The 27,631-nt window shown below is 47.2% G+C and overlaps 1 protein-coding gene across 18 annotated transcripts in view; it reads left to right on the top strand.

Moving 5' to 3' along the window:
- Positions 1-27,631, top strand: part of LOC140427828 (uncharacterized) — a 507,915-nt gene that overhangs the window by 147,458 nt on the left and 332,826 nt on the right. For all 18 annotated transcript variants that reach the window (XM_072513572.1, XM_072513555.1, XM_072513571.1 and 15 more), the window contains exons 7-11: positions 9,163-9,226; positions 13,738-13,806; positions 16,449-16,529; positions 22,273-22,329; positions 23,782-23,874. In XM_072513572.1, coding sequence (XP_072369673.1) covers positions 9,163-9,226; positions 13,738-13,806; positions 16,449-16,529; positions 22,273-22,329; positions 23,782-23,874 — 364 coding nt within the window. The remainder of the gene's footprint in view (positions 1-9,162; positions 9,227-13,737; positions 13,807-16,448; positions 16,530-22,272; positions 22,330-23,781; positions 23,875-27,631) is intronic.

Here is a 27,631-nt window from a genome sequence, read left to right as displayed (position 1 = left end):
TGGGTTCTTTTTTCTTTCTCATTTTGTTATTGATATTTTATGAAAACCTTTAACAAAAATTATTTTTTAAATAAAAGGACAGTATTACGGTGGCAGAAAGGACGTTTGATGAGGACTCGTCTACTGAGGTAGTATGGGCTGAGGTTAGAAACAGGAAAGGAGAGGTCACCCTGTTAGGGGTTTTCTATAGGCCTCCGAAAAGTTCCAGAGATGTAGAGGAAAGGATTGCAAAGATGATTCTGGATAGGAGCGAAAGCAACAGGGTAGTTGTTATGGGGGACTTTAACTTTCCAGATATTGACTGGAAATGCTATAGTTCGAGTACTTTATATGGGTCTGTTTTTGTCCAATGTGTGCAGGAGGGTTTCCTGACACAGTATGTAGATAGGCCAACGAGAGACGAGGCCATATTGGGTTTGGTACTGGGTAATGAACCAGGACAGGTGTTAGATTTGGAGGTAGGTGAGCACTTTGGTGATAGTGACCACAATTTGATTACGTTTACTTTAGTGATGGAAAGGGATAGGTATATACTGCAAGGCAAGAGTTATATCTGGGGGAAAGGCAATTATGATGCGATGAGGCATGACTTAGGATGCATCAGATGGAGAGGAAAACTGCAGGGGATGGGCACAATGGAAATGTGGAGCTTGTTCAAGGAACCGCTACTGCATGTCCTTGATAAGTATGTACCTGTCAGGCAGGGAGGAAGTGGTCGAGCAAGGGAACCGTGGTTTACTAAAGCAGTCGAAACACTTGTCAAGAGGAAGAAGGAGTCTTATGTAAAGATGAGACATGAAGGTTCAGTTAGGGCACTCGAGAGTTACAAGTTAGCTAGGAAGGACCTAAAGAGAGAGCTAAGAAGAGCCAGAAGGGGACATGAGAAGTCTTTGGCAGGTAGGATCAAGGATAACCCTAAAGCTTTCTATAGATATGTCAGGAATAAACAAATGACTTGGGTAAGAGTAGGGCCAGTCAAGGACAGTAGTGGGAAGTTGTGCTTGGAGTCCGAGGAGATAGGAGAGGTGCTAAATGAATATTTGTCATCAGTATTCACACAGGAAAAAGACAATGTTGTCGAGGAGAATACTGAGATTCAGGCTACTAGATTAGAAGGGCTTGAGGTTCATAAGGAGGAGGTGTTAGCAATTCTGGAAAGTGTGAAAATAGATAAATCCCCTGGGCCGGATGGGATGTATCCTAGGATTCTCTGGGAAGCTAGGGAGGAGATTGCTGAGCCTTTGGCCTTGATCTTTAAGTCATCTTTGTCTACAGGAATAGTGCCAGAAGACTGGAGGATAGCAAATGTTGTCCCCTTGTTCAAGAAGGGGAATAGAGACAACCCTAGTAACTATAGACCAGTGAGCCTTACTTCTGTTGTGGGCAAACTCTTGGAAAGGTTTATAAGAGATAGGATGTATAATCATCTGGAAAGGAATAATTTGATTAGAGATAGTCAACACGGTTTTGTGAAGGGTAGGTCGTGCCTCACAAACCTTATTGAGTTCTTTGAGAAGGTGACCAAACAGGTGGATGAGGGTAAAGCAGTTGATGTGGTGTATATGGATTTCAGTAAAGCGTTTGATAAGGTTCCCCATGGTAGGCTACTGCAGAAAATACGGAGGCATAGGATTCAGGGTGATTTAGCAGTTTGGATCAGAAATTGGCTAGCTGAAAGAAGGCAAAGGGTGGTGGTTGATGGGAAATGTTCAGACTGGAGTCCAGTTACTAGTGGTGTACCACAAGGATCTGTTTTGGGGCCACTGCTGTTTGTCATTTTTATAAATGACCTGGAGGAGGACGTAGAAGGATGGGTGAGTAAATTTGCAGATGCTCTAAAGTCGGTGGAGTTGTGGACAGTGCGGAAGGATGTTACAAGTTACAGAGGGACATAGATAAGATGCAGCGCTGGGCTGAGAGGTGGCAAATGGAGTTTAATGCAAAAAAGTGTGAGGTGATTCATTTTGGAAGGAATAACAGGAAGACAGAGTACTGGGCTAATGGTAAGATTCTTGGCTGTGTGGATGAGCAGAAAGATCTTGGTGTCCATGTACATCGATCCCTGAAAGTTGCCACCCAGGTTGAGAGGGTTGTTAAGAAGGCGTACGGTGTGTTAGCTTTTATTGGTAGAGGGATTGAGTTTCGGAGCCATGAGGTCATGTTGCAGCTGTACAAAACTCTGGTGCGGCCGCATTTGGAGTATTGCGTGCAATTCTGGTCGCCGCATTATAGGAAGGATGTGGAAGCATTGGAAAGGTGCAGAGGAGATTTACCAGAATGTTGCCTGGTATGGAGGGAAGATCTTATGAGGAAAGGCTGAGGGACTTGAGGCTGTTTTCGTTAGAGAGAAGAAGGTTAAGAGGTGACTTAATTGAGGCATACAAGATGATCAGAGGATTGGATAGGGTGGACAGTGAGAGCCTTTTTCCTCGGATGGTGATGTCTGGCACGAGGGGACATAGCTTTAAATTGAGGGGAGATAGATATAAGACAGATGGCAGAGGTAGGTTCTTTACTGAGAGAGTAGTAAGGGCGTGGAATGCCCTGCCTGCAACAGTCGTGGATGCGCCAACACTAAGGGCATTCAAATGGTCATTGGATAGACATATGGACGATAAGGAATAGTGTAGATGGGCTTTAGAGTGGTTTCACAGGTCGGCGCAACATCGAGGGCCGAAGGGCCTGTACTGCGCTGTAATGTTCTATGTTCTATGCACTCACAGCATGCTTGGTACTGGCTGCACGCTGCAATTATATAAATATGCAGGCAGCACAAAATGTGTTTTGCTGCCTGCATTACAGCGAATTGGTGCTAGTTAATTGTGACCTCTGTGCCGGTTTCTGAGACTCGTTGACTTTCATGACCAGAGTCTTTCATTTTTATGAATGCTCTTAAAATAACACTCTAAACTTAAATAGCAAAGCAGACTTCATATAAATCCCCTTAACAAATACCCTATAACAAGAATAAAACTAGGATAGGAATTAACTTGTACAAAGGTATGTTTTAAGCAGAGAATTCAGCAATATAGACATGTTCCAGCTGATTCCAAATTTCTTTGGTCAAATCCAGGGAGATACCATTTAGTGTAGAGTTTGAAAGAGGCAGAAGTAGTAAAATAGCATGGCGATGCTCCTTCTTAAAGACAGAACTGCACAGAATTAAGACAGTATCAGTCCAGCAAAGTTAATGAAGCTAATCTCCCATTAGCAAAAGAACGAGGAAGAGTAGAGAATACGTGGAAAATAAGATGACAGGAAGCATGAGTAACATCCCACTGGATATGAGCCCATATCACTGAAATATCTTTCTTCAGATTTAACCTTTACACTACCAGCAATTTCACAAAACTGCCCAATCCTAAGTGAGCTAATTCTATTGGCCAGGGTTTCACCAACTTCTGGGAGGCAGGGAGGGAGGTGCAGGGACCAATAACACTGTAGGGATCATGGTCAGCTTTGCTCCACAACGCACTCCTGCTGGTGGGGCATTTTACCAGTGATGGGACTGGATGAAAAGTGGCTATGCACAGCCTGAGGCAGTTTATAGAATTAAAGGCCCAATTAGGGCCCATTTTACATTTCCGTAGGCAGGGCAACACACCCACTATGTGGGGAAGCCCAGGTAAATGGAGAGGGGGGTACTTTACTAAAGAAGGGACCACTGGCAGAGAAAGCAGCATCCATAGCCCCATGAACACCCCAGAGGGGTTTCCCCTCCGACTCTCAGCCCAGTGAGATTTTTATTTACTTTTCTGCCTAGCTCTCGAGGTCCCTGCATTCCTCAGCCGCAACCACCTTTCCCGGTGGCGCTATTGAGGTTTTAGATCTGCCAACAGTGTGATTGGGCAGGCAGCACCAGGAGCCCACGGTGTCTTCAGTTGGATGGTGGGCCCATGGGCAGCCAACTAGAAGGCTGCCTGTTGTCAGCAAATGCAGGCTCAGGATTGCTTTTTATCCCACTGACACCATCAATGTGATAGTAAGAAACTTGCATAAGCATGGAAAGTGTTCCATCTTGAATTCAGGGTCTTGTTGGGGTTTCTTTAGGGTTTGCCTATTGCCCTAAGAATGCTACCTTAGACTGTCATTCATTCTTGTTTATTTACAGGTCTGTGTACATCTCAGCACTCTACCTGAGGTTCTACTTGTGCTTTCCGCCAGACATCAGTTACCTAGAGATGTGACATTGTATCACAGTTACATCAGTAGTTGTATTAGTATCGGATGCTCCGGATGTTGATCCTTTACTCTATGGAGTGAAACAGACTGAGGTTAAAGTCCGTATAACAGCGTGTTTAGCGGATTGTTTCTCGGCGGCTGCAGCCATACAACAGCATTTTGTCGGGTGTTTTTGGCCTCTCTCCACCGAGGCAGCATTTAGAGGGATTTCCTGCTGGTGAGCTGATCCCGCAAGCAGAATAGGCTGTTTGTAGCTCAGGGAGCCATTTTTTCCAGAAGCCCGATCTTCCTTTACATTGGGGAGGCCCCCAGGAACTCCCTCTCACCCCACTCTACTTGACAAAGTCCCCTGGGCCCGACCTCTGGAAGTTCCAGCCTGGCGCGCTGGTGGTGCCCCTGGTAGTGCCAAGGTGGCGCTGCCAGGGTGCCAGGATGGCAGTGCCCAGATGCCACAGGGAGTGCCAGGTTGCCACCCTGCCCTGTTCCCGACAACCCGGGGGTCTCCAATGGCCTGGGAGACTCACCACCTAGATATCATTACGCCTGATTCACGTTTGTATGGACCATTACGAAAGGATGCATGGCGAGGTCTTCCAGGCATGGCCGGTGAGACCTGGGTGCTGGGTGAATCCGGTGTCCAGGTATTTAAGGCTAATTTAAATATTCAGATCTGGATCTTGCCCAGTGAGGGTGAGATCCAGATCATGCCCGTGCCAGTGGTTTGTGCTGCTATTGGCTATTCACTGCACACATAAAGCAATTTTTAATGGATTCTTCAAAGCTGTGACTGATGCCTGACCATCGGACTGACTGCTGACTTCTTGCTTGGCACTTCAATATACCCAAATGACCTTGATGGACTTTTGTGTAGAATGTTGCATTGAAGTGTTTCGGGGATGACTCGTCTGTCATTAAAAACTAAGAAATCATCTATAATTGTGAGATGTTTTCCCTGTTCGAAGTATTGATGAAGCACTGAGTTGTCACATGTATGATATGGTCGTCCAGCAATACTCTTTTATTTTAATGCGCCCGTCATCCTGCTGTTGTGCCTGCTGAATTTCTTTGTAATCTCTTCTCTGTGCCTGATAAGTGTTTAGTAATAGGTGAAGTATATGCTTCCACTTCCTCAAGAGAACTTAACTCTTACTGTCTCACTCCTTCCACTGATATTCTTGATATTGTATTTGTGGAAGTCTGGTACTTCCTTTGAACGTACTCAGTAACTGAATCACAGCTCATGAGTCTCAGTCTAATATGTTGAATAATAGGCAATACTTCGCAATTTCCTTTAGATTAAGAAGAGTAATGAAAGGTTTGTGGTCGGTTTCAATTTTAAACCTTAATCCCATGACATAATTAGCAAATTTCCCGCTGACCCAAGTGGCTTCTCTTGCTTCTTTCTCAATGGTTACATATTTTTTCTCTGTGTCTGTGAGAGATCTTGAGACATAATAAGCTGGTCAACTTTTCCCATCATTTTGAACTTAAAAATACACCGTCCCTAAGCCTGTAGATGATGTGTCCGCTGTTACTGAATATTGTGGGATATTTTGAATTGCAGTGTGCTTGAATATCTGGTTAAATTTGGAGATTTTTGATCTTGTCAAAAGCATGTAGTTGGTCCACATTTTCGCACCATTGTTGATCTTGCCTGCACAGCTGTTGTAACAGCTTGTTGATCTCCGCCAGATTTGGTAGGAAGTTGCCTACTTGGTTGACCATCTCAAGGAATTTATATAATTCTGTGATTGTTCTGGGCTGTGGGAACTCTTTAACTACTTGGTTTTCTGCAGGGTCAGCAGTAATTCCCAAAGTTTACACAATGTGCACTGAGGGTTCATTGCAGGCTTTGCATAATCACATTTGGCGTTTAATGTCACACCAAGTGCCATTCGATAGTGTTGTGATTCTCGCCGCTGCGAATGGTGGGAAACACATGGCTCGCTGTGGGACTTTATTCCCATTTAGTGAAATCGCGCCCACTTTTTTGGGGGAATATCTTAGGCACAGATGTAATTCTAAATGGTAACCTGTTAAAACAATAACAAGCAACAGTAGTCAGCAACCTGGATTCTTTGTCCAGAGACCAAAAGCTACTTGTGAAGCGGCTGCTTTTTGCTAATTTGGTGAGACTTTTATCCACGGATGTCATCGGGTGGATCTCACACTCCACTGACATGTTTATGGAGATTCTCATTGAAGCATTAGGTTTTGATGCTGTGACCATTCCAGAACACCAATCATCGGTATGGTTACTGGAGAGATAACCCTTTTTTCGAGCATGTGTTCAATTTTGCTGTTGACTTTATCTAAGTGTGAGTGAGGGGCCTTTCTCGCTCTGAAAAGTCATATTAACTTAGTATCTGCCCTCATGATATCACAAACACCTGCACCAGTATCGAGCTTGAATTTTATGGAGTGACCATCAAATTTTAATTTGATTCTCCAATAATTATTTTCTGTTTTATTAACTCCTGCTGGGAAGGTTATTTGTTTTTTCTGTGTCACTTCCACTTCTTGTATTTGATTTGACCTTGTTATTTTTTCTTTCTTCTTGTGAGGTACTTGTATTTTAGATTGGCAGACTTTTTTTTAAGTGTCCTAATGTTCGACAGTTGTGGCACTCTGCTGCCCCTGCTGGGCATTCTTCACATTTGTGCAGGGTTTTCCCACCACAATGAGAGCATTTCAAAATGATGGTTGGCTTCCAGGCTTTTGCTTTTCTATCGGACATATGGGGCTGGATTCTCCGATTTTGAGGCAATGTCCAGAGGAAGTGTCTCGTTTTACGATGAAACAGTTGGTGCCGCCCCCGCACTGATGCTCCGACCAGTGAGGTGCTAGCAGCCGCACCAGGAAAAATGCACGGCCTTCCCGATACAAACGCCTGGAAAATTGCCGGGTCCATGGCCACGCATGCACACAGCGACGACCTGCAGCAGTCGCACCGTATAACATGGTACCGGCCGCGCACAGACCCGAGCTGCCAGATTGTGCCCCTCTAGACACCCCCTCGCCACTCCCGGGCTGCCCCCACCAGTCCCCCAGACCTTGCTGAAGCCCCCCCCCCCCCCGGCCAGCAGCATGGCTCCCCCTGACTATGGCGGTGCTGGATACTGGACACAGTCCGCAGCCACCACGTCAGGCTCACGAAAATTGAGAGCACATGTGCCATCGGGAACTCGGCCCACCTGGGACACAGCATGGGGGAGGGCCTTCAGGTAATGTCCTGAGGCCGGCCCAACGGCGTGCAGCCTACTCCTTGATGAGGGGGGCGGAACATCCGAAAACAGCCCCCCCCCCCGATTTGGAATTCTCTGCCCGATCGCCGATTACGATATAAGCGTCAGGCAATGGAGAATCCCGCCCACAGAATGGCTTCATGCCTTTTGTTCCAAGGAAGGTCACTTTCCCCATTAAGAACTGCTCTGTTTTGTTTACTAAACTTGGTCTATCGTGCTGCCATTGGGAGAGGTAAATGTTCTCTCATGAGCAAGAGATCTGATAAGATTTCATCTAAGACCCCAACTACTACATGGTCATGTATTAATTGATCTCTCAGAATCCTGTAGTTGCAATTCTCCATGAGTCTGTACAGGTCATTTATGAACGAGCCCAAACATACACCCGGTTTTTGTTTCCTCTTACTATTGCTTAATGATCAAGATTCTTGAACACTGAAGTTTGCATCGAATGCCTCATTATATGAGTTTGAAGCCTCACTGATTCCTTGTCTTGCTGTTACGTTGTCTGCAATAGCCTCTACCGCACAGAGTGAAGTACTGACCTGATCCCTTTGTTCTTCCTTATTTTTATTATCTGGAGAACCTCTTCCTCAAAATGTGTCAATGTTGAGCCTGTTGTGAGCCTTTACTGCTGTGGAACGGTTCAGGGAGTGGCAATGTAGAGTCTATGCTTGGCCTAAGCTTTGGATCTTTTCTGCTTCAGTAGTATGGTAGTCACCACTAGCAGTATTATATGTATTACGGCACTGCCTGTATAGTAGAGGTACATGGGTAAATCCCTGCCTGCTTGCGTAAAAATGTGTGTGCTCGCCGGTGCTGCAGCCATTCTGGTTCCAGCTACAGGAGGCACAACATCTTTGCTCAATAAAGCCTCGATTATTCCACTACTCTCGCCTTTGTAGTAATTGATAGTGCATCAAATAGTTTAGCTTGTAGATTGTGATCTGTATGCACTGCTGGCAGGACTCCAGGTCTGTGTGCTGCTTCCATCTGCAGCACCCATGATGCACCATTCCCAGGTGAGTCTTAAATCGTTTCCCTTTTTGTCCTTTTCCCAAGTATTTGCAAGTCTTTCAGTCTGCAGTCTTCTCGTGTTGTTTTTCTGGATCTTACTGCTCTGGCCGCTGCCACCATGTTTTGTCTTGAATTCAGGGTCTTGATGGGGTTTCTTCAGAGTTGTCCTAAGAATTCTACCATGGACCATTATGAAAAAAGTATTCTTATTTATAGATCTATATACCTCTCCCTACTCTACAGGTGTTTGTACTGCTTCTCACCAGGTCTCAGCCTCAGTCATGGGACATTGCATCATCGTTACACAGTAGTTGCATCAATAACTGGTGCCCCACATGTAAATCCTTTACTCTGTGAAAAGTAACTTTGCAAAAATAAACCAGATGCTTTCTTTCATCCCATTTTCTCACATGATTCTCTATTTTTAACTTTCCTCTTTCTGCCCCTTTATATTTTAATCTTCTCCCTTTCACCAACTCTGACCTATCGTTCCTATTTTCTAACTTTTAAAGTCTTTTACTTCATTGTTGTAACTGCTTTCTTCATCTCCCCTTACACAAAATGTATAATGCCCCAAATTTAAAGTTGGAACTTTGCTGGTATAATGCAATTGAATTTCTTCAGTGTATTCTTTATATCATTTGGAAATGTTGATTAAAATGGATCACAAGAACTGAAAATTGATGAAGACTGCTCATAAAGATTGTATTTCTTTCAGCCACCAGGAAAAACGAATATTATAGGAATAAAGGGCAAAAAAGGTTTAGCTACACCCAAGCCAGGTAAGCCTTTTCAATACAGTCTATTTACTGTGTAAAATTATACTTGTATTGGGCTTTCCAGTAATAGAGATATGCATAATTAACGTAATAAACGCACCAACTTACCAACTTCACAAAGCTAAATTTTCAAATTGTAAAACAAAACTGAAAGAGGACATTATTCCCCTTTGTCTAATGTTTCAGCTAACTGCATGGTTTAACTTTAAGACATGCTGCGGCATATTTTCTGGCTGACATTGTTCCTGTCGGAACACTTTTGCTTGGGTCAAGTTCCTACAAGAGTTGATTCAACACTCCTGTTACCCTGATTATTAAAAAGTATGTTTAATTTTCAATTTGTGGTGAATCTAGAAAAACATCATGGCTTGGCATTGTGACCATTTTATCATTGTTCATCTTGATAAGGTAGCTGTGCAGACTGGAAACCCCAAATCGCTCCGAAGCAACCAGTCAAATATATTCTCCACAGTCCAAACATGGCTGTTATTTTAAAGAATTAATCCACCAGCTGCTTCAAGTAGTTACAAGCTCCCTCTGATTGATAGCTATTTACAATATTAGAATTAGCTGCAATAGCCCATTTAGAAGATTTGCCTTAAGCAGCAGTTTCACAGCCAAACAACATCAGTCTGTAGTCTACCCATCAAGCAGTAAATGTTAAAAGGGATCTTTTATATAAATATATAAATATACATTATATGGTGGAGGGGCGGGGTGTACGGGCGGGGTGTAGGGGCGGGGTGGACGGGGTGTAGGGGTGGGGTGGAGGGGGTGTAGGGGTGGGGTGGAGGGGCGGGGTGGAGGGGGTGGAAGGGCGGGGTGGAGGGGTGGGGTGGAAGGGCAGGGTGGAGGGGGAGGGCGGGGTGGAAGGGCGGGGTGGAGGGGCAGGGTGGAGGGGCAGGGTGGAGTGGGTGGAGGGGCAGGGTGGAGGGGTGGAGGGACAGGGTGGAGGGGGTGGAGGGGCAGGGTGGAGGGGGTGGAGGGGCAGAGTGGAGGGGCAGGGTGCAGGGGGTGGTGGTGCAGGGTGGAGGGGGTGGTGATGGAGGGGGTGGAGGATGGAGGGGGTGGAGGGGCGGGGTGGAGGGGCGGGGTGGAGGGGCGGGGTGGAGGTGGTGGAAGGGCGGGGTGGAGGGGATGGAGGGGCAGGGTGGAGGGGGTGGTGGTGCATGGTGGAGGGCAGAGGGGGTGGTGGTGGAGGCTGGAGGGGGTGGGAGTGGAGCGGGTGGTGGTGGAGGGGGTGGTGGTGGCGGGTGGAGGAGGTGGTGGTGGAGGGGGTGGTGGTGGAGGGTGGAGGGGGTCGCGGTGGAGGCTGGAGGGGGGTGGAGGGTGTGGTGGTGGAGGCGGTGGTGGTGGAGGGGGCGGTGGTGGAGGCTGGAGGGGGTGGTGGGGGAGGGTGGAGGAGGAGGTGGTGGAGGCTGGAGGGGGTGGAGGGGGGGTGGTGGAGGGGGTGGTGGTGGAGGGTGGAGGGGGTGGTGGTTGGAGGGTGGAGGGGGTGGTGGGTGGAGGGTGGAGAGGTGGAGGGGGTGATGGTGGAGGGTGGAGGGGGTGGTGGTGGAGGGTGGAGGGTGGAGGGGTGGTGGGTGGAGGCTGGATGGGGTGGTGGGTGGGTGGTGCTGGTGGACAGTGGGGGGGGGGTGGAGGGGGTGGAGGGTGGGGAGTGTGCTGGGTGGAGGCTGGAGGGGGTGGAGGGTGGGGCGAGTGGTGGGGGGTGGGGGGTTGGTGGTGGAGGGTGGGGGGAGAGGTGGAGGGTGGGGGGAGTGGTGGAGGGTGGAGGTGCTGGAGGATGGGGGGAGTGGTGGAGGGTGGGGGGGGGTGGGGTGGTGGTGGAGGGTGGGTGGTGGTGGTGGAGGGGGTGGTGGTGGAGGGTGGAGGGGGTCGCGGTGGAGGGGGTGGTGGTGGAGGCTGGAGGGGGTGGTAGTGGAGGATGGAGGGGGTGATGGTGGAGGGTGGAGGGGGTGGTGGTGGAGGCGGTGGTGGTGGAGGGGGCGGTGGTGGAGGCTGGAGGGGGTGGTGGGGGAGGGTGGAGGAGGAGGTGGTGGAGGCTGGAGGGGGTGGAGGGGGGTGGTGGAGGGTGGAGGTGCTGGAGGATGGGGGGAGTGGTGGAGGGTGGGGGGGGTAGGGAGGGTGGGGGTGGTGGTGGAGGGTGGGTGGTGGTGGTGGAGGAGGGGGGGTGGTGGTGGAGGAGGGTGGGTGGTGGTGGAGGAGGGGGGGTGGTGGTGGAGGAGGGGGGGTGGTGTTGGTGGAGGGTGGGAGGGTAGTGGTGGAGGGTGGGGAGGGTGGTGGTGGAGGGTGGGAGGGTGGTGGTGGAGGGTGGGGAGGGTGGGGTGGTGGAGGTGGAGGGTGGGCGGGTGGTGGAGGAGGTTGGGGGGGTGGAGGGTGGGGGGGGTGTTGCTGGTGGGTTGGAGGTGGTGGAGGGTGGGGGGGTGTTGGTGGAGGGTGGGGGGGGTGGCGGTGGAGGGTGGGGGGGGTGGCAGAGGAGGGTGGGGAGGTGGAGGAGGGTGGTGGGGTGGTGGAGGAGGGTGGGGGGGGTGGTGGAGGAGGGTGGGGGGGTGGTGGTGGGGAGGGTGGTGGAGGGTGGGGGGTGGTGGTGGAGGGTAGGGGTGGGTGGGTGGGGGGGTGGAGGGGTGAGGTGGAGGGTGGGGTGATGGAAGGTGGGGGGGTGAGGTGGGGTGGTGGTGGTGGAGGGTGGGGGGGGGTGGTGGTGGAGAGTGGGGGGGGTGGTGGTGGAGAGTAGGGGGGGTGGTGGTGGAGAGTGGGGGGGTGGTGGTGGAGGGTGGGGGGGTGGTGGTGGAGAGTGGGGGGGTGGTGGTGGAGGGTGGGGTGGGTGGTGGTGGAGAGTGGGGGGTGGTGGTGGAGAGTGGGGGGGGGGTGGTCGTGGAGGGTGGTGGGGTTTGGGGGTGGGGGGGTGGGAGGGATGGTGGAGGAGGGTGGGCAGGGCGGTAGGGTGGGTGAGGGGGAGTGGGGAGGGTCGGGGGGTGGAGAAGGGAAGGGCAGAGTGTTATATTATTCCAACATGAATTAGGAAATATATGTTTGTGTTTGAATGTGTTGGGTGTCCATGAGCCACATCGCTCGCTGCTGAATTGTTCTGTGTGTTGGGGGTGGGGGAGGTGGGGGGTAGGGGGTGCACCGGTCTGCAGTACAGGGTCTGATCTGGGAAAGAGGTGTTACAACACCGGGTTAAAGTCCAACAGCTTGATTAATAATGTGATCAGGGGTTGTGGGGAGAAGGCAGGTGAATGGGGATGAGAAAATATCAGCCATGATTGAATGGCGGAGCAGACTCGATGGGCCGAGTGGCCTAATTCTGCTCCTATGTCTTACGGTCTTATGTCGCACTCCTTGCTACAATGCTTTGTTGGGTTAATCACATTCAATTCTATTCTGTTCAAATATTCAACAGTGACTGGATTGAGGCTTGAGTTCCATATTTAATTCTGATCATGAGTCCTAAAGGTTTACAGCATGAAAACAGGCCCTTCGTCCCAATTTGTCCATGCTGTCCAGCTTTTACCACTAAATTAATCCCAATTGCCCTGATTTGGCCAATATCCCTCTGTACCCATACAACTGTCTAAATGTTTTTTAAACGACAAAATTGCACCCTGTAATAAATCCATGGAGGCAGAGGTCCCTTCACCAGAATCCCTTTTATTAACAAAACCAACAGTCGTACAGCCATGTGCATTCAGCTTGCTGTCTACACTGGGAATGCAATGGATCTGACACTCCCTGTTATATACAAAGAAGAGGTTCCCTGATTGGCCCACTAATCTTAGAACTCGTATTCCAATTGGCCAATGTCAAAGGCCTGGTCTAAGTCATTACATACCTGTCTCTACTACTGCCTCTGGCAGCTCATTCCAGATACTCAGCACCCTCTGTGTGAAACGTCTGCCCCTCTGGACCCTTTTATATCTCTCCCCTCTCACCTTAAATCTATGCCCTCTAGTTTTAGACTCCCTACCTTTGGGAAACGATGTTGACTATGTACCTTATCTATGCACCTCAATATTTTATAGATCTCTACAAGATCATCCCAAAGCCTCCTACACTCTAGGAAAAAAAGTCCCAGTCTATCCAGCCTCTCCTTATAACTCAAATCATCAAGTCCTGGTAGCATCCTAGTAAATCTTTTCTGCACTCTTTCTTGTTTAATAATATCCTTTCTATAATAGAGTGAACAGAACTGTACAGAGTATTCCAAGTGTGGCCTTTTAAAATAAATTACCCAATTAATTTTTTCCAATTAAGGGGCAATTTAGCACGGCCAATCCAGCTAGCCTGCACATCTTTTGGGTTGTGGGGGCGAAACCCACGCAAACACGGGGAGAATGAGCAAACTCCACACGGATAGTGACCCAGACTATTGAGGCAGGACTTCCTGCTGTTTGGGCCTCTCACAAGATGTTGCGCTCTCATCACCATTCACACTTGATGCAAATGGGAATGCAAAGTCTCAGCCAATGTATATATTAATGTTTTAAAATTGTGATATATTTAATTCCTAGCACGCAATGGAACAAATCGGATACACATTTTCCCCAAAAAGCCTAACGTTAATACAGAAGTGGTCTCAGGTATGTTACAAGTCAAAACAATCAGCCTCTTTGTAATCTATGCACAGTAGGATGTTTGCTAGTTGGAGAACCTGCACAACACACTCATGGGCTGAATGCTTTGCAACAAAATGTATTGAAATTATGAGTAATCATATTTCCATTAACCAGGTAAACAAATCAGGAATGCATGTTTTGAATAGTGGATCCAGTAGGTCATTTACATCTTTAGGTTATTGAACTATATGAATATATTACAGAGGATATGACAAATTTATATTCAGCAACATTTGAGACTTTGTACTGGGCCAATTGAAAATATAAATGTATTATTCTGTTAAATTTGTGGTTCAGAGTCCTTGCCGGTGTGTATAAATGTACACATTACATACAGTAAATCAGGGCACCTGGCCCACCTCAAGGTGCCCCGGGTCCAGATCTAAGGGTACCCTACCTCTCCAAAGGGGTACCCTGCCAACTAAATGAATCCACCAAGTTCAGATATGCTCTAATCTGCTCTAGTATAATCTACACACGTTGGGTTTCACAGTCTTGGCTTAATAAAATTCCACTTCAGGGGAGCTTGCTGGCGATCTAAATGGCCAGTTGCCTCTGTAAACCGCGTATTGCAGACCAAACGCCTGCTCCCGTCCTCACCACCACAAAAACAGGAAGCGCAGAGTTCAAGAGTGGGATTTCCAATTTACGGATATTTCTACTGTTCCAGCTATATCCTTAAGTGACCTTAATTGCCCTTAAGGACTTCAATTGGCTATTGGGATGGGAAGGCTGTCCTGATCTTTCCCAGCCACTGACGTAAACAGGGGAAGTTGGTAAAGGTCCCTTCCCACCTGATTATATTGCCCACTCTGCTTCTCAGCCTCTGCCAATGGGGGTATTAAATTGGCCCAGTACAGAGTCTCAAATGTTGCTGAATATAAATTTGTAATATCCTCTGTAATATATTCATATAGTTCAATAACCTAAAGATGTAAAAGACCTATTGGATCCATTATTCAAAACATGCATTCCTGATTTGTTTAACTGGTTAGTGGAAATATATTTACTAATAATTTCAACACATTTTGTTGCAAAGCATTCAGCCCATGAGTGCCTTGTTGAGGTTCTCCAACTAGCTGTATGGCAAACATCCAGAGTTACAATGTCAGCAGGAAATTCACCCACCTAATTGCCACCTATTATATACGAAGACAAGTACTAAGGTAGAAGAAGGGGAATATTCTAAGACAAATTGACTGAAACACGCTGATTGTTTTGACATCCATGATGGGGGATGGGCAGAAATTTCAATTCAATTCAATATTAGGAAAATTGAAACCACTGTTTTTAATCACCCCCCCGCTAACTGTTTCATAACCATTGACTCTGCCCCTCACCTTGACCACTTTCTAAGGCTAAACCAGACTGTTTGCGCCCTGGTGCCTTTGTTGACCTTTCAGCTGAGTTTCTGACACCTTACCCTCTCCATCACTGAGACTGCCTACATTGAATCTGTTACCTAACCGGTCTCTACCAGTGATCAGCTCACGTGTTGCTGAAACCCTCATCCCTGCCTTTGTTACCTCGACACTCAATCATTCTAATGCTCGACAAAAGCAAGGTGCTGATATCTAAAAAAGAAACAGAAAATGCTGGAAATCTGCAACATCTTTGGAGAGAGAAACAGGGTTGATGTTTCAGGTCAATGAACTTTACCCCGTGCTCTTCTAGCTGAGCCACCATCATTGACCCTTCATTGAAAACTCTGGTGCCTTGTCTTAACTTGCACCAAATCCTGTTCACTAATTATTCCTGTGTTCCCTACTCTACATTGGTCTCTGGTCCACCAACACCTTGATTTTAAAATTCCCCTTCTTGATTTCCTATCACTACATGACTTGTCCCTCCCTATGTCTGAAACCTTTCCGGCCTAAGAACCCATCAAAATCTCTATGATTCTTCAATTCTGGTTGCTTGTGCAAATCAAAGTTGCTTTATTCCACCATGTCTTTAGATTCCGAGGCCCGTCATTCCAGCCCTAAACCTGTCTTCCTCGCTCTCACTCTTCCTTGTCAGAAGTTCCTTAAACCCCTTTGATCAAGCTTTTGGTTGCTGATCCTTCAAGTGGCTCCGCGTCCAACTTTGTTTGATAATTGCTTCTGTGAAATGCATTGGGACATTTTACTGTATTAGAAGCAAAATATAAATGCAAGTTGTTGCTGATTTCAGAGATGGTGGCGTAATGTCATTGGACTACTAGTCCCCGAGATCCAGGCTAATGCTTTGGGGTAATGGGTTCAAATCTGCCACGAGATTTCAATTGAGTACTAAGTTCAGTTAATGTACCTGGACTATAAAACTAGTCTCAGTAATGGTGAAAGAAATCTGCCACCCTTATCTGGCCTACATGTGACTCTAGGCCCACACCAATGTTTGTTTGACTCTTAACTGCTCTCTGAACGAGCTTGCCGAGCAAATCACCCGGTTCAAGGGCAATTAGGGATGGGTTACCGATGCTGGCTTGCCATTAATTCCCACATCACATGAAAGAATTTTAAAAACATGATTGATTAGCTTTCACTGAACTTCGTAGAATGATTTATTTTTGTATGGTACATAAGCTGAGTAAAATTTCTGATCTGGTTTCTCAATAACTGTTTCAGGTGGTCAGTCAGTTTCCGATAGTGCGGATGTCCATTCTGGAACCAGTTCATCACCAAAACCTCTCATTCCAATTAAATCAGGTATAGTGTTGGAAACAAGTTGGAATTCTCTGGTCGTTGCGATTCACTTTTCCCACTGCAACGCAACCCTGCCCCATGGGTTTCCTGGTGGTGTGGGTTGGTCACAAAGGGAAATCCCATTGACAAGCGGTGGGAAGATAGAATCCTGCCCGCAGCGAATGGCACGCTGCTGAGGAACACGCGACTGGGGGACCGGAGAATCCAGCCCAGTGCTTCACCAGGATTCCTAAAACCATGGATTTTACTATACTCCCAGTTATCCAAACAATATTTGTACGAGCTTAGAAATTTATCAGCTCACAAGATTAATGAAACAATTTGGGTAACTCTATAATTCTTGGGGATTAAAGCTCTCCATGATGAATAACTTCAACTTCTTAGTGTAATTATTGGAGTTACTGAATTTTCCATATTTTATGACGAGTTTTGTAATTTATGAAACTTCTTAAAACTATTTTTATTCTGAGATTTATTTGAATGGAAGCCAATCTCAAGGGAAGAAATAGAAAATACCGGGAGAATGTTGGCCTGTCCAAGCAATCTACCAGAAAGGAGAATGCAGCAAAAAATATTGCATAAATAATACTAACCTTTTTTTTTACCTTATGTCATGTGAGGGTCCCTTTAAGAAAAGTGTGTTTTATCAAATGGCTGTAGTGATGTCACTGTGTGAGTGGAGCTGGGTTGTGATTCTGTCGTTTACTTTCGTTTTGAGCTGGAAGCTGCTTTGTGGCTCTGAGTTTTTTGGTTTTGTTTTCAGTTGGGAGCTGCATTCAAACAAAGTAGGTGTATTTTTGGTCTCTCTCTCTGCATGCTAAAGAATGTCTCCAGGCCACTTGATAACTTCAAAGTAATACATGTTTTCTGTAAGGAATTGAAACCTACTGGGGGCGATTCTCCGCAGCACGGACCATGTGCCCACGCCATCGTGAACGCCGTCGCATTTCACGACGGCGCGAACAGGGCCCGGGCATGACCTATTCTGACCCCCACAGGGGGCCAGCACGGCGCTGGAGTGGTTCACGCCACTCCAGCGTCATTATGCAGCGCCAAATGGGCGCCACGCCAATCCTGCGCATGCGCAGTTGGGCCGTGCCATCCTGCACATGCGCGGAGAACGTCTTATGCATGCCGGCCTCTCACCAATATGCCGCTGGTGTTCTGGGGCCATGCGCGGAAGGAGGTAGGCCCGGGGCGGGAGAGTCCAGCCTGCCGATCAGTGGGCCCTGATCGCGGGCCAGACCCCATCAGAGGCCACCCCGGTGAAGGAGCCCCCCCCGCCCCGCCCCACAGGCCGCCCCCACAGCATTCCCGCAGAGTTCCCGCCGGCAGCGACCAGGGGTGGATGGCGCCGGTGGGAACCTGTCGTGTCGTAGCGGCCGCTCGGCCCATCTGGGCCGGAGAATCGTCGCTCGCTGGTTCTCCGAGCGGCCCGGTGCGAGCCGCGCGCCGCTGGTTTCCGGGGGGTGGGAGAATCGCGTGCGGGGGTCGGGGCGGTGTGGCGCGATTCGCGCGCCGTCCCGGCGATTTTCCTCCCCGGTGTGGTGGGGAGGGGGGAGTACTGTATCTTTGGGGGGTATTTGTGTTGGTAGTTGAAAAGATGTTTACTGTGTGCTTATAAAATGTTAACTGGATTTATAGGATAAACATAGTTTTGTTTAAAAATACTTAAGGGGCGGGATTCTCCCCTACCCGGCGGGGCGGGGGGTCCCGGCGGGATGGAGTGGCGAGAACCACTCCGGCGTCGGGCCGCCCCAAAGGTGCGGATTTCCTTTACCTTAAGGGTCCAAGCCCTCACCTTGAGGGGCTAGCCCCGCGCCGTAGTGGTTGGTGCACCGCCGGCTGGCGGGAAAGGCCTTTGGTGCCACGCCAGCTCGGGAGGCGCGGGAGCGTCAGCGGCTGCTGACGTCAACCCCGCGCTTGCGCGGGAGGGGGGGGTCACTTCTGCATCGGTCATCGCGGAGGCAATGGCCGAGGCGGAAGGAAAAGAGTGCCCCCACGGCACAGGCCCGCCCGCGGGTTGGTGGGCCCCGATCGCGGGCCAGGCCACCGTGGGGGCACCCCCCGGGGCCAGATCGCCCCGCAACCCCCCCCGGACCCCGGAGCCCGCCCGCGCCGCCAGTCCCGCCGGTAAGGTAGGTGGTTTGATTCACGCCGGCGGGACTGGCATGACAGCAGCGGGACTTCGGTCCATCGCGGGCCGGAGAATCGCCGGGGAGGGGCCCGCTGACCGGCGCGGCGCGATTCCCACCCCCGCCGAATTTTCGGTGCCGGAGAATTCGGCGGCTGGCGGGGGCAGGATTCATGCCGCCCCCCAGCAATTCTACGACCCGGCGGTGGGTTGGAGAATCCCACCCAAGATCTCTGTTGCATCACACCTGGAAAGTGGGCCCTTGTGCTACTCATAACCAAAATCTATTAAAAGTTGTAGGTCAGGTGAACTCCATGATATACTTTGGTGTTCTCTAAACCCTGGCCCATAACACTTAATAGACTCAAAAACTTTACATCCCCTATTTAACTAGAAGGATGCTCCGCTTGTAGATCGAACAAAACAGAAAACGTGAAATAAAGCAAGGCCTTGTAATTCAGAGAAATCCTTCTGACTGTTTACCTCATTAAAAACTATTGAGCTTAGTCTTTCTGAAAGAAATATGTCCTCTACCAATCCCTTCTCCTTCCCCCCTTTCCCATATGAGGCAGCAGTGATAATATTGATGTTCAGTGAAGTTTCTTTACATTCCTGCTCCTAGCTTTACAAGAACTGTCATTGGTAACACACCTTTGCAGACACAAATATTATGGGCCATGGTTTAGAGAGCACCAAAGTATCATGGAGTTCACCTGACCCACAACTTTTAATAGGTTTTGGTTATGGGGAGCACATGGGCCCACTTTACAGGTGTGATGCAACAGAGAACTAAAAGTATTTCTAAACAAAAACAATGTGTATTCTATGAATCCAGTTAACAATTTTATAAACACACAGTGAACAGTTTATCAACAACCAACACAAATAATCCCCACAGATACCCCATAGATAATCCTTAATAACTTTCCAAACAACATTAATAAGTCAAAAAACCCTTTTTAACAAAGGCAGTAGGTTTGCATTCCTTACAGAAACGGGTATTACTTTGAAATCATCAAGTAATCTGGAGACAATCTTTAGTTTGCAGAGAGAGATCAATACACATCTACTCGGTTTGAATGCAGCTCTTCAACTGAAAGCAAAACTAAACACAGAGCCAAAAAGAGCTTCCAGCTCCACCCACACAATGACATCACTTCAGCCATTTGATAAAGCACACTTTTCTTAAAGGGACATTCACATGACACAAATAAAAGCACTTTGATGTTACCTGCAGCTTAAGTCAATACCACATGCCAAGCTTATTAGCAACAAATATGGAACCTGTATTAGCGGCACCAACTTCTAAAAAATCTCACCTGATGAAAGAGCTGCGCTCTGAAAGCTAATAATTCCAAACAAACCTGTTGGACTTTAACCTGGTGTTGTAAGACCTCTTACTGTTCTCAAAATCCAGCATAGAAAGTCTCTTATTAAAATGGTTGCGATGAAAATATTAGCTCACTGAATAAATATCCTTCATGCTTTAGTACGTGTATGGTACCGTTCCTGATTGCAGATAATTGCTCTCCTAAAGTCATGGGTGAAATTTCTGACAGACTTCTCACAGTTTCCATTGAATTTACTATATTATTCGGTGGAATAATTCACAGTACAACATAATTTTGCCTGTGAAAGTTCAAATGTGCATTCAAAATATAAAACATTTAATTTGGACTATGAAGGGGGGACATTGTCACTTTTTTAGATAATGTTTGGTTTCACTCTTCTCTGTCATTTAACACAGTAAATCTACTAACAAGACAGTTTACAGGATGCCAACAGCCTTTTAATCCAGATTTTTTTTTGGTGTTAGGTTCAATGGGAGTTAAAATTGGACAACAATGAGTGGGACATTGCTGTATGGAGGGGTGCTTAAAATATAGGAAATCAGAAACCCAGCATGTCCATTTGTAGTTTCAACAGAGGTGGGTTGGGTGGCAGGGAGTGGGGAAGATGGTGGTGATATGGTGGGCAACTAACCTGCTCTCGAGAAGTGGGTCCAGAATATTAATATTTTACTTGCCTCAAATGTTATCACTCTTTTAAATGTATTGACTGTGGACTGGGTTTCCCAGGCCTCAGAACACCCGGGCAATATTTAATTGAATACAAGGTTGTGTCACGTGCTGGAAGGAAACCCATCGAAAGTCCCGCATTACCATCTTCAGGGACTGCTCACTACCAGGCCCTTAAATGACCAGTGGCAGGACTTCCCTAGGATCAAGGACAACTCAGGAAATCCTGCCCCTGAGAGCTGCTGTGCCAATGCGAGGACGGCATCTATCCATTGCAGGCAGTGTCAGGGAGAGTGGCCAGCAGAGGCCCCACACCTTTCCTAATGCTGAATCCCTTGACAAGTTAGGTAATGAGTGCCTTTGACTGAGGGACCCCATGAACCCCATCCTTGGGAGCTTGCAAGCAAATGCAACAGATTTGTATTTCGGGCTTCCCAAGTAGCAACTGGCTTTCTGCTGCTCCTGATTGAATAGCAGAGGAGGTAGGATCAGGCCCTCAAGTGGACCTTGAGTGGGCCACTTCAGGGTCTCAATTGGTAGTATGGCAGGAAGGCAGCCCATGAACCTTCCCGTCCAGGACGCAATCGGGGCAGAGGCATGAAGGTGGTAGGATCCTTATCCACCACCCTCCTACCCGATTAAATAATCCCTGCCACCAAACCCATCGCGGGGGAATGCATTAAATTCTGACCCTGGCAGCTAAAGAGAGGCTGGGTCCAGCAGGTGAATGTTTTTATTGGACTACTGGTGAGCCAAGAGAAGCAGAATGCTTCCCCATAGTTCCTCATGCATCCCTACCCAAGATTCACCCCACCCAATGGTGATTGGCTGATCTTCTCCACCGATCTAAGCTGCCTAATACCCTACCCTCGACCCCTAGCCGGTGGTTTATTTTGACCTTGCATCCATGATCACACCTCTAACCTAGCATTCACCTATCTATTCCAGCCAAACATGTCTCCTCACTCATCCCAATTGAGGCCTACTAGCTGAACGCCTCGATCTGGCTGGCTGGTTGCGGGCTATAGAGAAATCCTTTACAGTGAAGGTCCTCCAGTTCATCATAGAATTTACAGTGCAGAAGGAGGCCATTCGGCCCATCGAGTCTGCACCGGCTCTTGGAAAGAGCACCCTACCCAAGGTCAACACCTCCACCCTATCCCCCTTTATCCCCATAACCCAGTAACCCCACCCAACACTAAGGTCAATTCTGGACACTAAGGGCAATTTATCATGGCCAATCCACCTAACCTGCACATCTTTGGACTGTGAGATGAAACCGGAGCACCCGGAGGAAACCCACGCACACACGGGGAGGATGTGCAGACTCCGCACAGCCAGTGACCCAAGCCGGAATCGAACCTGGGACCCTGAAGCTGTGAAGCAATTGTGCTATGCACAATGCTACCGTGCTACCGTTAAATGTGTTTGCATTGCATTATTACTCTTAATTTTCCCAATGACCAGGATTTCCGCCCACTCTTTCCCTGCTTCCCCATAATAATGGGACAAATATTTCCTTCCGGTAATCTCTTAAAACAATCCTTCACAGGTTAATTCACATTATTCTTTACTTTTATGTTGTTTACCACAGAACAAACTCCTGATCAGTTCCGTGCCAAGGGAGACAGAAATAAATTCAAAGATAAAGGTAAGTGGAATGGAGAAAGTAGTTTGTAGCACAGTCCATTTGCCGCTGGAATTAGCAGCCAGACCATACATTTAACAAACAGTTTTATTGAGGTATTTTAGGCATATAGAAAAAATGACATTGTACAAAAAAGAAGTCAAGACACAAATTCCTCATTAAACATACTGCAAACCATGGCTCTGTTCATGCCTCAATACCCCCTACTCTACTCGACCCTAGGCCCCCCCCCCCCCGCTAATGCTGACTCCTCCGCGAAGAAGTCAATAAATGGCTGCCACCTTCGGGCGAACCCTAATAGCGAACCTCTCAAGGCGAACTTGACTTTCTCTAGGCCAAGAAAGCTCGCCATGTCCGATAGCCATACCTCAGCCCTCGGGGGCTTTGACTCCCTCCATGTTAACAGTATTCGTCGCCGGGCTACCAGGGAAGCAAAGGCCAGAACGTCGGCCTCTCTCTCTTCCTGGACTCCCGGGTCCTCAGAAACCCCAAAGATTGCCACCTCAGGGCTCATTACCACCCCAGTTTTCAACACCCGGGACATGACATCTGCGAATCCCTGCCAGTTCCCCGGGTTTAGGGCACAACCAGAACATGTGTACATGGTTAGCCGGCCCTCCGGCGCATCTAGCACACTTGTCCTCCAGCCCGAAGAATTTATTCATCCGGGCCACCGTCATGTGGGCCCGGTGCACGACCTTAAGCTGGATCAGGCTGAGCCTGGCACATGTTGCGGTCGTGTTTACTCTGCTCAGGGCTTCTGCCTGAATACCGTCCTCCAGCTCCCAGACCACACATTTAATGAGTAAATTGGGAATTGGCCGTGAGGTCCGTGCAATGTTATATTAATTAATATAAATGGACCAAAAGATATGAGGGGGATAATAAGTCCAGATTTTCAATAATACCTGCGCAATACTAAAATTACCATTCACACCTCACTCCAAGCCTGAGAGCATTGACAGTTTCAGAAATTGAAATGAAACCAGCCTTGCAGAGCAAAGGTGAAGTTGTAATGCTAGGACTTAGCCAAGGGGAAATAAATAGTTCTGATTTCAATTATAAATAATATTTTAAAAGTACGTAATGTTGTCCATTTTGAGCAGAAATGGAATGTACCATTGTGCAGTTCATCTGTCAGCAATACAAGAAAAGGTTCATTAAAACTTTTAACAGGAATGTTCATGCGAATTACTTAAAGATAAAGAAATGAAGAAAATTGTCCTGATAATTGACGCGTGTTTTTAGGATTTTGTCCTTTAGTTTTGAATCTCGGGGGACAATTTCAACTTGAATGATGAGCACTGGGACCAGTTGATGTAATTGTGGATATCAACCATTCAAAACGATGCAATTTTCTGATGTCAGTTGGTTCCTGCCACTGCTTACTAATGAATACTAAACTAACAGTGCTGCTTTTGTCATTTCTCATCTTATTTCTGCGCTACTTTACAGAGATTTCAAATACTGTCACCAAATCATCGTTTAAAAATGTCAAGATAAGAAAACCAAAACAGAAATCAGAGATGAAGCCATTAACAACAAAAGGTAATATTCTGACGTCGATCGCGGTACTCTGAATGCAGCAGGAAGTAGGAAAAAATGATTGATTATAAATCATGTGCTGCTTTCTAAAAATTGGCTTGGGTATAATTCAATTCAGGAGAACTGTTTAATGGAGCGATAGCACTCCACTTTGGAGCTTCCCTCTTTACATTGTTGTCTTTGATTACACCAAGGGTTCTTTATGATTTGGACACAATATAATAAAGAGAACAACGACAGAAGTTTGTCTGCTCTACTTTATTCGCAAAAATAATACAAATAAGAATATAAAATAAGAATATAAAATAAGAATCTCACACCCTTCTGCTTGTCGGGGATTCCCGGGTTGACGGCGGCTTCAAGATTCGGCTCCTGGCACTTGTCGCAACTCTAGTCCAAGGTGAAGTCCAATGAACGAACAAAAGGGCCTGATATTTATACAGTGAAGTAAATAAGACAAATAGATAAGCAGTTGGGAAAGTCAGCAAATTGTTGCAAATAGTTGGATAAATGAAGTATTAAACAAGCATAACGTGGCATGAGAACGCCTGAGTTTGAACATCTGGCGCTTTAAGTATCCTGACCGTGAACAGAATTAACTCATCCCTTACAATTGAGTCAGTAAACCTCCTGCTCCTGTAAGTTGTTAAGGGGTATTATTTTAAACAACACTTTTTTATGGACAATCCTCAATAGAATATGGACTGGACATGACCTATGTGGCCAGCAGATGGACAAGTGCCATCTCAAAACCTTTGCCTAGCTGTGACTGCGGAAACCCAGATCAAAACACGGAGCAGATCATAACATTTGGCCCACGACTCGAGTCCGAGGGTGACATCCTGGCATTACACTTGCTCTCCAGTAGTGCATTCGACTGGTCAGGGAACTTAACGTCAAAACTGAGAAAACAGCTTCTGCTCCTAAAGCCACACAACAGAGAGAGAAGAAGAAGGGCCCAGTAATGTCCCGATTCCAAATATCAGGTGAACTGTCCAGAGTTTAGGGAAAGCCAACGCCTTCAAGTTGCATAGCATTACATAGAATTTACAGCACCGAAATAGGCCAATTGGCCCACAAGCTGCACATGCTATTGTTTGTGATCTACATGAGGTTCCTTTCACCCTACTAACCCTATCGACATCACCTTCCATTTCCTTTTTCCTCATGCCTTTGTCTAGCTTCCCCTTAAATGCATCAATACCACCCACCTCAACTATTGCACACTGTGTGCTGAATTATCTCGGCCCTTTGAAAAAAGGCAGGGAGGTTAGACAGCTGGCACTACGGCAGCGAGGTGAGCCCAACAACTTGTGGCCACTATGGCATAATGTCAGCAGTGGGAAGTTCAGTGGCACGTGTGGCCAATTGAGGCAATTAACTAAGGGTCCCACTCCCATTTTCCCGGTGTCACAGGTGGTGGCTGCTGCCGCTTGGGGAATCTGCCAGGTAACCCTGGTAGTTTCCCAGCAGTTCCAGGGCTGCCCTCCTGGATGGGCACACCTTGGCCCACAGAAGACCCCCAGGTAAAAATGGCTTTCCCTGTGCCTATGGTGCTGCTTGAATAACCCTTCCCACCCCTAATAGCCAGGGCCTGGCTCTTTTTTTCAGACTCAGCTGTCTAACAGGCTGCCTTGACATTGGGCTACCCTTTTCGTTTGTGCTGTGGCCTCAACAGTGGCAGCTGCTCGTGGGTGGCAATCCGGACCTGTTGGTCCTCTGTTACTTGGCCACTGCTGCCAAAATGTCGCCTCAGGGTACCACTGCCTGTCAGAATGGGGGCTGCTCCCACATTTGGTCAGAGGTACCTAATCCTTCTTTCGGAAAATTCAGCCCAGTAGCAAGTTCCAGATTCTAACCACTCTTCAGTTAAAGCATTTTGTTGTGAATTTCCCACAGTAACTATCTTATTTTCAAGGCCCTTAATTTTGTCTCCCCTAAGTGAAGGAATAATCTGTACCTGTACCCAATCAGCCCCTTTCATAATCCTGAATATCTCTGTTAGGTCACAGCTTTTTTAGAGAAAAGAACCCTAGCCTGCGCAATCTATCCAAGTACATGTATTCTCTCACTTCTGACTATAAATACGTTTTGCTCCTGCCACAGTATTGCTGCATTAGTTTTATAATGTGGAGACTGGAACTGTTCACAGCACTCCAAATGTGGTCTAATCAAAGTCGCGTCAGTTCATTTTCTATCTCAGCTGTTTTGTCTCTCATTCTACGCAGATTGCTTGTTTAGATTTAAGTCTTTAGTTTTAGACTTAACAAAATCATTTTCAACTTCAATATAAAATTCCATCACATTAAATGGTCGCGATCCACCGGCTGTTCACGCCGCCTGGATATCCTGATCCCACGCCAGCGCACGGGTTTCCCTGCGACAAGGAAATCACGTTGACAACGGCAGGATCAGTAACTCCCGCCTGCGGCCTCCTCCACAGCCTAAAAACACGCGGCGGATTGGTCGATAAATCCCACCCATCGTCGTTCTTCCAAAGAAGCCCCTCTACTGGAAGACTATTATTTAATCTTTCCTGATTGCACAATACTAGATCGAAATTGCATGTTCCCTGCTTGGTTCCTTGGCATAATGATCTGGAGAACTATCTTTTTCCATTAACTTTCCCTCCACACTATACTGCAAATTTGGTTTGCCCAGTCTATATGAAGAATAAAATATCCCGTGTTTACTATTTTACCTTGTTATATGTACCTCTAATTTTGTATAATATACATACTGCTGAATTGAATAGAGGCTTCATTTTCAGTTCTGGATTCATTTTGGGGCTAATATTAATTGTTTTTTTCAATTAAGGGGTAATTGAGCATGGCCAATCCACCTACCCTGCACACCTTTGGGTTCTGGGAGTGAGACCCACTCAGACACGGGGAGAATGTGCAAACTCCACACAAACAGTGACCCGGGGCCGGGATTGAACCCGGGTCCTTGGCACCGTGAGACAACAGTGCTAACCACTGAGTCACCGTGCTACCCCATTTTGGGGCTAATATTGAATGTGATTGCAAACAGTTTCCAAAGCAAAGTGTTGATGCGTTATAATAGTTACGCTGTATTGTTAAACTTTGAGAGAAATTATTTTCAATTTTCTTGCCAAGTTTATCTACCAGCTCCCTCCCACTATTTTCCTGAAGGCTTTAAATCTTTTCCAGCATGTGGTTCGACAGATACTATTTGTACAGTGTTGATGCCCCCAAGTGAACATTAGGCATCATCTGTATTGTGAGGCCAATCAGTCACGGGAGATATTCTGTCCCAGACATATACATATCTATTAGGAGGTTGTTAGATACCAACCAGGAATTGGATCGCTCATCAATTTTCCTCTTCCTAATCCAGGTTAGCTAATGCTACTTGTAGTAATCATACCACCATTCTAGCTGAGAGGAAGACATTCAGCTCAGGCTAGGGATTAAATCTAGGACCTTCATGGGGACCTAATTTAGCCAATTTAGCAAACACAGCTCCCTCCAGTTATCACTACCCAATTTTGGCAAGGGGCCTTAAGCAGTTGTTACTCATTTACATTTGCACGGGTCTGAATACTTGTGTTAGGTGGATGCTTGGGAGTCATGAGACATTGCATTACTCAATATTGGCTCAGACATTATTTAATTATATTTTGGGTGTGGGATGTTGGTCCCAAAGATTCGTGCTCATTGTACCCTTGCTGAAGAATAGCAATGGGTTTTCAACAGTAACAACAAGTCTGGTCGCGGTAAAATCGGAGGCAAAGCAT

The sequence above is a fragment of the Scyliorhinus torazame genome, chromosome 8 (genome assembly GCF_047496885.1).
Source record: "Scyliorhinus torazame isolate Kashiwa2021f chromosome 8, sScyTor2.1, whole genome shotgun sequence".
Lineage (NCBI taxonomy): Eukaryota > Metazoa > Chordata > Chondrichthyes > Carcharhiniformes > Scyliorhinidae > Scyliorhinus > Scyliorhinus torazame.
This window is presented reverse-complemented; position numbering and strand designations above follow the sequence as displayed.